The sequence below is a fragment of the Onychostoma macrolepis genome, chromosome 16 (genome assembly GCF_012432095.1).
Source record: "Onychostoma macrolepis isolate SWU-2019 chromosome 16, ASM1243209v1, whole genome shotgun sequence".
Classification (NCBI taxonomy): Eukaryota; Metazoa; Chordata; class Actinopteri; order Cypriniformes; family Cyprinidae; genus Onychostoma; species Onychostoma macrolepis.
Genome location: NC_081170.1, coordinates 33,072,395 through 33,085,480, shown reverse-complemented (window position 1 = coordinate 33,085,480; position 13,086 = coordinate 33,072,395). Strand labels below are relative to the sequence as shown.

Sequence of the window (13,086 nt, the reverse complement as noted above, 5' to 3'; positions counted from 1 at the left end):
TTTGATCATCCAGGTGACAACACACAGTAATAAGAATCAGTTTTAAGAATTAAGAATCAAGCATTTTTTTTTTTAGTTATCTGTAGGCTATAAAATCTATTATGTAAAAATAGCTGTAGCTGCTGTACTAAATAAAAACAAAATGCTTTTTAATAATCCCTCCTTTTTTAAATCATTAACATTTTGCACATCCTGCAATGGTGACTTAAACTGTACATAGGCCTACATTTAATGTTCCTTTGAAATTACTTTTGGTGCAATAAACAATCTTGAATAGATGTCTTCCAAGACGCATTAGAGAAAGCAGTACAATATTTTTTTAAATGTATTTTATTTAAAACGAATGAAATTGAATTACTAAACAAAGTGAATCATTATAAATTTGCCAAAAATTTCTCTTGAATTAAACCAAACAACCCCCCACTCACACAACAGTAGAACCGGGCCTGCACATAACCATAAAGCTATATACAATATATAACTATACATTACACTCAGGATCGCCTACAACGCACAGTACATTTAATAGTGCCTGTTAGCTGCTCAAAGGGCGAGACGGCGTGGTCAGGCCTTGAATGCCTCAATTATGTCATCTGGGTCCAGTGTCTCTGTGAGTCCTCGTTCAAACATCAACGAGAGGCTGTTTAGTCTTTCTGTGAGCATGGTTGCTCTGTTGCTGGATTTGATTCGGTTCACTGTTGAAAACAAGCGCTCCACAGAACAGCTTGTAACCGGCAATGTGATCAAAACACGCAGTAAACTGTTCATGTTGGGAAAAATGTCTTTATCACATGAGTCTAAGACTTCTATTAAGGATGGGTACAGGTGACCCCCATCCACCTTTCGTTTGAGCAGTTGCACAAATACTGTAAGTTCAGGACCTTCCACTCCAAGTCCATAGTGCTTGCACGGTACCTGTAATATTTCCATCTGGCCAAACGTGTCTGATCCGGGCAGCAAGGAGGCAGCAGCCTTCATTATTCCATAGGAATCACTCTGAAAACGGTTGTTAAGTTCCATCAGCTGTCTGTCGAGAATGGAAATCCACAAGGATTGCAAATCCAAGTCACTTCTAATGATCGCACACCTGCCCACTGTAGAGGTCACATGTGAGTCGGAAAGCCTGGCAGGTAATTTTCTGTTACGTGCGCCCACTATGTCCCAGTTTTGCACATGAAATCATCATGATATCATCAGCAAGCCCGATGATTCTCTCAAATTCCCCGTCTGAATTATTCCTAAACAAAGCAAAAGTTTATTTTAGGCCCTCAATCATGTGGACACAATCAGTAACAGAAACGGATGGGGCCTTTGTCGCAAAATCACTTGCATTGAACAGCTTAGAAAATGCAACAAGGAGAAAGATGAACCTCTTATGCATTTAAAGGTTAAATAAAATGTTGTACTATTAACCTAAATCAAACTCCTACATTTTTACATGAATGAAAATGTAAAGCTTCTCTAACAAAGCACAATTTTATGTCACTGGCTTTGAAAACTTGAGATTTTCCCATGTCTGCCTGCAGTGTGTCACTTGGTAACACAATGGTCACTGGGGATGGTAAAGTCCCCAGGCAGATATTTGTTTGTCAGTGATATATCTGCTAAGCACATCTCTGTGTTTTCTTTCATGTCTCACATTCAAATGTATGCTTCATGCCTCATCTCCTGGAAATACCATTGACACTGAAGACAAATAAACCTGTACGCAAAACAACCTGCAGCAACAGTAGCAGGTCATACTGGTTTATCCAGATCAGCAGTGCTGCACAACCCATCCAAACATATTCCTTTGTCCTGTAAGGACTTTTAGGAGACAATCCCAGTTTCTTGTGACAAATATTGTATCTATATATCTATATACAAATATTAACATTGTATGTCTCTCTGTATGTCTGTCAAATATTTATTAAATATTGATAAATAGATAAGATGTATATAAAATATTGATTTATTTATTAAATAAATACAAGTCCTTTCCTGATTTACATTTTTATATTGTGCTTTCTCTCTGTAAAATATTTATTAAATATTGATTTTAATATTTAAAAAACTTTTTATACTGTGCTAATGCTAACTCTCTCTCTCTCTCTCTCTCTCTATAAAATGTTATTAAATGTAAGGACATCTTATGTTTGTAAATATTCTTATTTTATTTTAAATGTTGTTTATTTATTTCCAAAGCATCACAAAACTATACATGCATATATATATATATATATATATATATATATATATATATATGCATGTATATATGTGTGTGTGTGTATGAAGAGTTCAGATGCAAAAAGTGCCATCTGAAATTTTCATCTAAAATCAGCATTTTTATCAGGCTGCTATGTTTAGATTCAGTAATTTTACTCTAATGGCAATGTATAGCTCCTTTTTCTATGCAATTAAAGTGAAATAACTCTATATCATACCTCTTCCTCTGTATGTGTTGCAAGAGAGACTCTTCCTCTATTTTGGTCTGGCCTGAGCCTTCTGCAAACTCACTCAGTGTTTTCAATATGACGTCATACAAAGTCAAAACTCGACTCACAGACTCAGATTTTGAACTCCATCTAATATCCGTGGAGCGCACAGGCTCCAGACAGGGTTTGTTGGGGTGTAGCTCTTTTTGGATCTGTAGAAACTGTGCGTGTCTGTTGGCTCCAGTCATGAAATGGTGCAGTAAATTTATAACATCAAAAAAAGTGGCAACTTTTGAGGCTGTTGAAAGAACAAGATTCAGGCGATGTGAGTGGCAGCGTACATACACTGCATGGGGGAAAGTTTTTTCGAGGAGCACCTGCACCCCAGCTCTCCCACCTGACGTGACTGCCGCTCCATCAAAACTGAAACCCACACACAATTCAGGATCCAGCTGCAGTGGTTCCAGTACTTCCAAAATCTTGTTAGCGATGCCAGAGGATGTCATATGATCTGTTGCCACAAATCCAACAGCTCTCTCTCTTAGATTGCCATTAAATATATACCTCACACAAACAGCAATTAGTTCCTTCTTCGAGTGGCCCTTGTATTCAGCTAAAATGGCATAATAGGTGTCAGCCTGTGCATGCAATTCTGCTCTGATTTTTTTTGATTGAAGTGATGCTGCAGTTTCTAAGAGGTCGTTTTGACTGTCTGGACTCATCATTTTTGCATTAGCTGGAAGCTCATCAAGGCGTTGTTTTATCTCGGGGTCATACTGACAAAGCACTTTAAACAACTCAAAAAAGTTGCCTCTGTTCATGCCTTCTGTGTCTTCCTTGTGACCACGCAGTGCAATGCCTTGTTTCGCACAGAAAAGCAAAATGTCAATGATAACTTTGATATGTGTTCGGTTTCTTTCAATCAGGTCAGTAAAATGCCCCTGTGCATCTTTTCAAAGTGGCGACAGGGCTGGCAAAAAACAGCATCCATTGCGATGCTGTACTCTAACCAAGTGTACCGGTCATACCACTTAGCAGAAGAATTCCTCCTCTTTCCACTTACTGTTTGCGTGACTGGAAAATCACGCAGTTTTGGCTGGCATGGAGGCTCATCTACTGCGGAAAGGTTTGTAGGCTTAAGCTCTGAGGTGGAGGCCATTTCGGTGTCTTCTGATTGAGCAGTTTTTTCCTCAGCCAGCTGTACCAGAGAAGTCGCACCTGTTGATGCTGGGCCCGGGGAGGGAGAAACATCCTCATCAGGTGTAGGGTTAGGCCTTGTGTCCAGCTGTCCATCAAGCCGAGGTTTTTTACTAAAGAAATTAAGCAGGGAACTCTGCAATATATTGCTAGCTAGCAAGGTTTAGTCAAAGATTCTCTATTTTTTTTTTTTTTTTAGAATGCGCGGCAAACATTTGACATCAGTGACGTCACAGTCAGCGGCTGTTGCGGATTGGCTGGCAGTCTGAATGCATGGCGGCAGATATTTTTATTTATTTATTTATTTATTTAATATTTTAATTACATTTTAAATTAACAAATATTGTAAACACTGCTTAATCTGTAAATTGTGAGGTCCAGGGAACAAAGCGAGGTATAATGAATCCGTCCGGCAAGTTTTTTTTATTATTATTGAACTTTCAAAATTACAAAATTCAACAGCAAGTTATTATATATATATATATATATATGTTTTTATTTATGTAGGCTACACAGAGAAACAATACATAGAGAAACAAGATGCGCTTTGTGCCGTCTCGTGAAATGGAGCGCGTCACAGCAATGGACCGGCTACTTTATTAAACGAACCAAAAAAAAAAAAAAAAAAAGATAGCCTATATATATATAACATCTCTAATTACGTAGTCGGAATGAAAAGGTGCATTTCTTTATTAAAGTTCATGTGGAGATGGCGAGTGCAGCGTCACATTCGGCAACTTTATCTTTTCAGCCGACACTGACTGAGAAGAAATCACTAGTTTATTAACAAATAATTAAAATGTTTTCTTTTCCCTTTCCCCCAACATATTCATAATCATTAGCCTACTTTTGCCATTGCAAGTTTTATACGTGTGCTTGAGCGCGGAATAGGCTATACGCCTATATATTAAAGGACGGTTAGTAGGTTATATTAATCAATTTACGTGTGACTAGTGAAATCTTTAGTCGGGGACAGGCCTACTTGGCACAAGGAACCGATCCATTTTTAAAATAAAATGCTGACAATTCGAAAAGTGCGCCTGCTAATCACGTTACGTTATATTGTACGGAGCCCTTTACAGGACATTGTGGTGGGAAAAATTCGGGGTGAATGGAACATTTTTTTTTCAAATGTTTTGCGTTCCTCGCAAAACCATTTGAGTTCGGACAAACTCTTCCTGTTTACTTTACAGCTTGCAGTGGTTACAGCTCGTATGTTCACAATGGAGCGGTTCATAGTTTTATTTTGAACTTTGACTCAAAGTAATAGTCAGCGCTTATTTCGAGGCACGGTTTTGGGACATAATAAAACGCTTAATGTGGCTTATAATGTTTTAAAACAGTGACATTGGAGGACTAAATTCGATAATAATAAGTCCTGATAAAAATTATTAGGCTAACATTAATAACCTTATTAATAATATTCCTATTAATAAAGCAGAATATGAATGCAACGCCCTGCACGTTAAGCCTTTTCTTCCCCATAGAAAACACTTAAGGTAGGCTATAATGAAAGGTTCATGCAGCTCCTATGTTCACAATGGAGCGGTTCATAAAGTTTTTATTTTGAACTTTGACTCAAGTATAAAGAAATACAGTCAGACAGTGATTAGTTCAAGGCACGGTTTTGGGACATTCTAAAACGCTTTAATGTGGCTTTATGTATTAAAACAGTGACATTAGGACCACATTCGATAATAATAAATACTAATAAAATTGTTAGGTTTATATTAATAACCTTATTAATAATATTACTATTAATAAAGGAGAATAGCCCAGAATATGAATGCAACAGATTTGGTATTTTTAAATCACAGTTTTCATTATAGCCTACCTTAAGTGTTTTATGGGGGAGAAAAAGCTTAGGCTAAGTGCAGGGCGTTGCGTTCATATTCTGGGCTATTCTGCTTAGTAATATTATTAATAAGGTTATTAATATTAGCCTAATAATTTGATCAGCTTTTATTATTATCGAATTTGGTCCACCAAGTCACTGTTTTAAAACATTAAACCACATTAAGCGTTTTATTATGTCCCAAAATCGTGCCTTGAACTAAGCACTGACTTATTAATTTATTTGAGTCCAAGTTCAAAATAAAACTCTAACCGCTCCATTGTGAACATACGAGCTGTGATCACTGCAAGCTGCAAAGTAAACAGGAAGCGTTTGTCCGAACTCAAATATCTTTGCTACAGAACGCAAAACATTTGAAAAAATGTTCCTCCCACCCTGAATTTTTCCCGCCACAATGTCCTTTAAAGGGCTCCGTAATATTGCAATGCGCGAGTTATGAATGCGTACTAATAAGTCAAATGTTTTTATTTTATTTCATTTCTTATGGGTGCTATGGCAGTGCTTTGGTCTTTCTTGGGGGTGCTGAAGCCTCTGCTAGCCCCTCCTTAGCGCCGCACATGTTTATTACGATTAAAAAAATAATAATTCTGCACACCCTAAGCTGTTCTTGCAGCTCGCTGTTCTAAATTATGATGATTGGTAATATTTTATATGTTAATGATATTAGTTAGGAGTCGTTTACAAGGCAGAGAGCTGAAACCATTCAATTGCGCGCAAGTTGAAGATCATTTGCGATTCATAGATTTCACATCTGAAAGAGACGCATACGCGCGTTTTCTGTTCGTACGTTCATTCTATGAATCAAACGTACGCATATTTGATAAATGGTCGTAAGATCAAATTTAGGATGGTTTCTGCGCAACATTTTATAAATGAGGCCCCAGGACCTCCAGCAGAAAAATAGGCCCACAACATTAAAGATCCAGCAGTATATTTAACCGTGGGCATGGGGTACTTTTTTATCCCTGTTTGAACCAAACCCATCTGGTTCTGGTTATTTATTTTTTTCAGTTTCATCTGACCATAGGAGCCAGTGCCATTTGAAGTTCCAGTCGTGTCTGATAACTGAATATGCTGGAGTTTGTTTTTGGATGAGCGAGGATAATTTTTCTTGAAACCCTCCCGAACAACATGTGCTGATGTAGGTGCTGTTTGATATTTTTTCAGGCTTTCTGACCTCAAGATTCAACTAATCTCTGCAATTCTCCAGCTGTGAGAGTCTTTAGCCACTCAGACTCTCCTCCTCACCGTGCATTAGGACGATATAGACACACGTCCTCTTCCAGGCAGATTTGTGTCATCTTTAGTTGATTGGAACTGCTTACAGTCACAGGATTTTCTGACAGCCACTTTCTTTTTTGTGAAGCTCAGCAATCTTGTTCTGCACATCAGAACTATATTCTTAAGTTTTACTCCTCGTGATGGATGATTAAGGGAATTTGGCTTTGTGTTCTTTATATTTATAATCCTGTGGAACAGGACGTCACGGCTGGACAATTTCATGCTCCTAGTCACCCTGGTGTGCTAAATTTTTTAAAATATGAATGGGAATATACATCAGAGGTATTTTACTCATAAGAATTTGTAGGGGTACCAGTAATTGTGGTCAACGTGCATTGGCGAAAAACATTAATTTCATCACGAGACTTTCCCCCCACTTTTGTTTTACTTCAATGAAAGGTTAGAATTTTGTGATTTTTTTAAATGAAAGATCAAAAGAATAAACTATGCAGATTTATTTCCACAGCCACCTTTGTTCATATTTAGGGCAGTAAGGGTGCTAATATTAGTGAAAGGCACAGTAACATGTAGTGTCTCTTACTGTATTATCAACACAAGGAAGGAACTTTATTTTACAGTTGTGTCGTACATGTCTCATACTAATTATTACAATAACTGGGTATAATAACTAGGAACTAACTCTGAACCTACACTAACCTTATCCCATGTAGTTACCTTATACTACCCAGTATGTTCTTAGTTCAGTACACTGCAAGTACACACACTGTAAAAAAACAAAATCAACCAAAATTTGATTAGCAAAAATATTAACTGAATGGATGAAGACATAAAAAGTGCATAAGATGCAAGTGATTGTGTTGGATGTTTACCCTATGAAGAGAAACCGTTATTGTTAAACTAATAGTAATAAAAAAAAAAAAAAAAATCTTTGAGGCAAACAAGTACATGAAAAATTAATTATCTGGTAACTATCCTACAGATTGAAAACAGTATTCCTCAGAGTGGCTCAGTGAAGGGTTGGACTGATCTGCCATGAAATCAACAGTCAAGACAATTCTACAAAGCGTCAGTCTGTGAACCGAAACCCTAAACGTACACATGAGCAAAGATACACTGGCGTAGCCAAAACCTGCACCCGTTCCTGCACCTCAGGTACTCCATTAATAATGGCATTTTGACACGCAGAAAGGAAAACCCTCTAAAACTTACACTATGGCTGTACGTTTACTAGAAAAGGTTTAATTCAGTATATTTTCTAGGAGATGAACCCACAAATGGCTTTAACCATAGTCACCTTTTAAAACATCCTTCAACCATGGACTAAATATAAACTATACAAAAATACTCCGAATCAAAATGTCTTGTTTTTGAGACCTTTTCTGAATTTATTCTGGGAGTTACTCACCACTCTGATTACATGGTATCTACCACACAGAACGCTTATGAGCTACAGAACACATTACACGCTGCCTTCAAGCGCAGACAAAAACAGAGGACAGTATTGAGATGCAAATAAAAACAAAATACGTATTCAAGCCAACAAAACTACTAATGGTCATACATTTTATTAGATTTGAATAAGCATTTATTTGATATACATTAACATTCTTTACTGTCTTGAATAAGGAAAGTGTGAATCGAGCAAAATTCTTTGGATTGTTTATCTCTCCAAAAGTAATTTGAAAGGGAAGCATTGACATGGAATATTACTGCAACATGCCAAAAACGGTTTTAGAATTAAAGAACATTAATGAATTTAATTCCATGTTGCTTCTCCCCTTGTCTGACTAATCACAAGTTTACAATTCCCTGATATTTAAAGGGTTTCAGTATTCAGTTACTGATGACATTATTAAAACTAGTGGCCTCCTGCCATGATTCACTGATTCCATGTTAAATAACTGGGTTATCATTTTGATTAGAGACGCTGTATCAATTGTGCCCTACCTTCAGCTCTTAAATACAACCTTTCTGAAGTGACTTGCATGCAATACTGTACATGTCGTGCACACTAGGTCTCTGATCTGGCCAGTGAGGTTAAAATATTCACACATGTATGTTTTCAAATGTTTAAATTATAGAGACTCATTTCTCACATAACAGCAAGTGAAGTTTTCCACGGTTTGGCACGATCTCCCTTGAATACAGCCACAGATAGTAAACAAACAGCCAGTTATTCTCCGAGACTGCTGCTCCATGTCAACATGTCTCAGAAGAACAGAAACATGGCTTAACCCAGTTTACATCCAAAACATCCATAAATTCATAAGCATTACTAACTGTATGAAATAAAATGGAAGGCGGCCAACAGGGACATAATGGGTTAACTGCAAATACCAAATGAGTGGGACTCTTGCATAACATCTGCATAAGATGATTTAATCTGCTTTGGTCCACAATGAAAAACAGTACAATAATAAATAAAAGTTCTTGACTTCAGATTTTTTTAATTTTATAAAAAGACTGACGCTCTTGCCAGAGAGCAAGTGACCCCTAAAAAACAAAAAAACCCCAACTCAATCTGATATTTAAAATTGCAATAAATAAAACCCCAAATCCTTAAGTCTAAACTATTACTGTACTGTAACAAAGCAATCAACTCAATCAAGGTTTGCAGTATTCATTATAATATTCCGTGTATCCCCAAAGGCATCTCAGTGGTGTAGAGGTCATGTCAACAGGAGAATTACCCCACTGTACAGAACATCTGATCACACTCCACTGAAACTAAACGTCTGACTACAAGTAAGAACAATGTGCGTCTTTAACAGAGTCTATTGAATCCACAAACTCAATTTATAAGCACACTCAGACCAGATCCACCAATCCCAAACCTCTCTGAAGAGAGGTGAAAAAGCAGAGAAACTCAAGACCCATTACTGAGAACCACACAGACTTCAGAAGAGCGTCTGATCCCTGGGCTGACGTTGACCTACAGCGGGTTTGTGCTGCGCTTGCATCTCATTGGTTGATAGGATCCTCCAGCAGTCCATACTTGCCCTCAAGTACCTGAACTGTAGCAGAGAGCGCACTGCAAGACAAGACAAAAGACAGGCCCATATTTTATTTGATGTAGGGATGTGCCAGGATGGTTGACTAAATGTCACGCATGCACACACATACAGATAAAAACAACATTTAGAATAAATAAATAATGCAAAGCACTGTATGCATATTAATATGGCTGCGAGTTGCTCACCATCCCGGTCTGATTATACGGTATCTGCCGCATACAGACAGATCCACAACTGTTGAACCCAAACGGCTTTTATCTCCAATCGGGCCTCCGTCCACCACAACAGCCAGACTGGGCCACAAATCCTCAAACTCCTGCAGAAGACGACCAACACGTCAAACACAGTCTGAAGGCCATTCAGATGTAACTCTTGAGTTCTGTACTTACGTTAGCAGCAACCGTGCTGGTTTGTGCGCTGACGTTAGCACTGGTGAGAGCAAGCGGCTCGCCGCACATCTGACAGAGACGCCTCATGAACGGATGGTCTGGAATGCGAACCCCTATGAGCTGCAGCACACAAAATATTAAATGATACAGAAGACAGAAAATAAGAGGACAGTACCGAGATCTACACGCATAACAAAAAGTAGTGTGCTTAATTGTATTAAATGCGCACTTGTAGTGTACTTCAGATTTTAAAAGTACATCACATTTTCTTAACGCACTTAAGTACACTTTTAAATAGTGCATAATGGAATAATGTCAAATGACAAGGTTTAAGGTACATTTTAAATCATTTTAATAATCTTTTGTTGTATTTTAATGAAGTACACTTATTTTGATGTGTTGACCAACATACTAAAGCACAAGAAAAGTACTTTATATTTTTTAACTTGGTGTATTCGACATTTAAAGATAATGCATTTTAAATGTACTAATCAGACAACTTCATTACAAATATATTTTAAATACATGACAAGTTTCAATAGAAATTACATTAAAGTATATTTTAGTTTATCATAAATGCTTGTCAGTACATTCTGCAGTAACACTTCAACCATATTGCAAAGATAAATTATGAAGTTACATAATGTTAATAAAGCAGGTCAAAAAAAGTTCAACTAACTGCATTTAATATAAATTTAAACTATAAAACATTTTTCCATTCAATTTTAAATAACATGCACTTATATGTTCAAATACATTACATTCAGCTCTCGCTTAAAGTATATTATGTGCTTAAGAAGTAACCTTTAAAAGTATGCTAAAGCATTCTTTTTCACAAGGGGTTATAAATTTTTTTATTTTTATTTTTATTTTTTTTTCCAAGCAAACAGAGAACAACAAAAAGCGAACCTTGGTAAAAGGATTGAGGTCTCCGTTCAGTGTGGTTGATCTTTCCAGAACTAGTGTAACCGGTCCAGGCAGCAGATCTCGGAGCAGATCCTCCTTCACAGACACCTTACAGAATCTGAAAGCATTCCGAACCCGCCTTACAACAGGAATACTGCACTGTCACTCTATCAGAGGGTAATACCATGACCCTTTCATGTACATTCCATAAGTGCATATCAAGTCACACTTAAATATTTGCACCGTGGTGATTTGACTGCAACAATGTCAGTGTCAGTACTCTTCAAAAAAAATGAGATGCCAGTACAATTTTCTAACGTTTTCGAAAGTCTATCAATGCATTATTGCAGTTCAAAAGAAAACCCCCCCCCCAAAAAAACCAACAAAATATCTTAGTGACCCCAAACCTTTCAACAGTAGTGTTGTTTCAGTAAACTGATCTGAGGACTGTGAACTAACCTGTATATGTCCTGTATTTCTCCGACACAGATGGCTAGAGGTTTGTCTCCATTCCTTCCTTTGATATCATAGACTCTCGTGACGGCCGCAGAGTTTTGAGCCACGCAGGCCAGACCGTAGATGGTGTCAGTGGGAACGGCCACGACCTGACCCGCCTTCAGAGCCTTGACTGTGACGGTCAGGATCTCGGTCCACTCTGTGCTCACAACAAACAAAACATACACCAGCAAGAGATGATTATAAAACTACATGCACATGCCAAGGACTGATCCGTCGAAATATTGACTTCAACTTTCATTCTTATTGATATATTAGGGCCACATTAAAAAGTTTAAGACAGATTTATTTTTGTAAACACCTTGTATTTTCAGACCCATCAACACTACATTATGAAGATCACCACATTTTTTTAAACTACAATAATATGAACAAAGAGTGAAAAACCATTATGTGCGCGTTTCTTTTGAAATGATTATTTCTGTATTTTTACTCAAAGTATTAAATGTCTCAATTTTTACCAAAACCAACTATTTTACCTCAAAAAAAAAAGGTGGTTTTACCAAAAATAAGTGTAGGCTACTTGGTTACCAGTGAGACAACAGCATGACATATAACACATTTCATGTGTGAAGAAAAAAAAAGTGTTTATAAGAGAAAACCTTTAAAAAGCAGTACTTTTTCTAAAATATAATTATGCATTTAGATTAGAGGGTGACTCACACGGGAGTGGATTGGGATTGGGAGTGGTCACTTCCACAAAAAAACAAAAAACAAACAAAACAAAAAAAAAACCTCATCCTGTCCCAATCCCACGAAAAAACTGGGGGAAACCCCGTCCCGTTCCAGTCCCTGAAGAATGACTCCTACTCCCGTGTTGGGTTTTTTTAAACAGTAAAAATACAGTACAGATCACAGCGTGCCCACCTTAGTTGAATAAAAATCCAAAATGTAGTTATGTAAAAGATTACAGAAATACGAAATCGGAGCGTGTGTTATAAATCACGACCAGAAAACTGACAGTAGTGTTTGTTTCTCGACTAAATAAGCACATTTGAGAGCATAAACGGCCATATGACTCCTCACCCTGCGGCGGCGGCGGCGTCGGGTCAACGGAGCTCTGAGCCGGTAACCGCAGGACTCTCGTCTTCGGCTCTTTACACATCCTCGCGCTCCTAAACGGCCTATTTAGCGTGAACGAGTAAACGTTTAAACGTGTGCCGGCCGTGCGAATAAAACTGAAGAGTACCATAAACAGCTCAGCTCAATGACGGCAGACAACATGCTTTCATGCAGCAGGAAGCCACGTTTGACAGCGCTTCAAAATAAAACACCACTTCAAAATAAAAGTCCCCGTGCGGCACAAAACACTTTTAAATTACTTATAAATTTATATCTTCATTTCAGGCGTGCAGGAACGACAATTCCAGGTAAACAACCCAGGTGCATATTGTCAAGAACGATAAATATAATGAACTTTCTCACGTAATTAATTAAGACTAATTACTAATTAATATAATTAAGACCGAACACGTATTTACAACTTTACAAGCAAAACTAAAAATGGCGTCAGTTGCAGGTGAGATATTTTCGTACGTTTAAAGAATAATTTC

At 37.5% G+C, this 13,086-nt stretch overlaps 2 protein-coding genes across 2 annotated transcripts; both read right to left on the bottom strand.

Annotated features, from left to right (window-relative positions):
- Positions 1-425: 425 nt before the first annotated feature.
- LOC131522318 (zinc finger MYM-type protein 1-like) lies at positions 426-3,603 on the bottom strand. The gene is made up of 2 exons (XM_058747727.1): positions 2,424-3,603; positions 426-1,370 (listed from the first exon to the last, which is right to left on the bottom strand). Exons 1-2 carry the CDS (start codon positions 3,233-3,235, stop codon positions 1,256-1,258), a joined length of 927 nt encoding a protein of 308 aa, XP_058603710.1. The 5' UTR covers positions 3,236-3,603; the 3' UTR covers positions 426-1,255.
- A 4,464-nt stretch (positions 3,604-8,067) lies between these two features.
- Positions 8,068-12,878, bottom strand: yrdc (yrdC N(6)-threonylcarbamoyltransferase domain containing). Its single transcript, XM_058746361.1, has 6 exons — positions 12,560-12,878; positions 11,477-11,672; positions 11,021-11,135; positions 10,112-10,231; positions 9,908-10,038; positions 8,068-9,739 (listed from the first exon to the last, which is right to left on the bottom strand). The coding sequence occupies exons 1-6, from the start codon at positions 12,723-12,725 to the stop codon at positions 9,670-9,672; spliced, it is 798 nt and encodes a 265-aa protein (XP_058602344.1). The 5' UTR covers positions 12,726-12,878; the 3' UTR covers positions 8,068-9,669.
- Between the last annotated feature and the right edge of the window lie 208 nt (positions 12,879-13,086).

Bases quoted from the DNA above. Each gene is read 5' to 3' on its own strand.
- LOC131522318 (XM_058747727.1), bottom strand. From the start codon at position 3,235: ATGAACAGAGGCAACTTTTTTGAGTTGTTTAAAGTGCTTTGTCAGTAT. The intron at 1,371-2,423 runs GTATGATATAGA...AATGCATAAGAG, and splicing joins CAACACATACAGAGGAAGAG to GTTCATCTTTCTCCTTGTTG.
- yrdc (XM_058746361.1), bottom strand. From the start codon at position 12,725: ATGGTACTCTTCAGTTTTATTCGCACGGCCGGCACACGTTTAAACGTT. The intron at 11,673-12,559 runs GTGAGGAGTCAT...TTGTGAGCACAG, and splicing joins GACGCCGCCGCCGCCGCAGG to AGTGGACCGAGATCCTGACC. The intron at 9,740-9,907 runs GTGAGCAACTCG...CTTGTCTTGCAG, and splicing joins CGTATAATCAGACCGGGATG to TGCGCTCTCTGCTACAGTTC.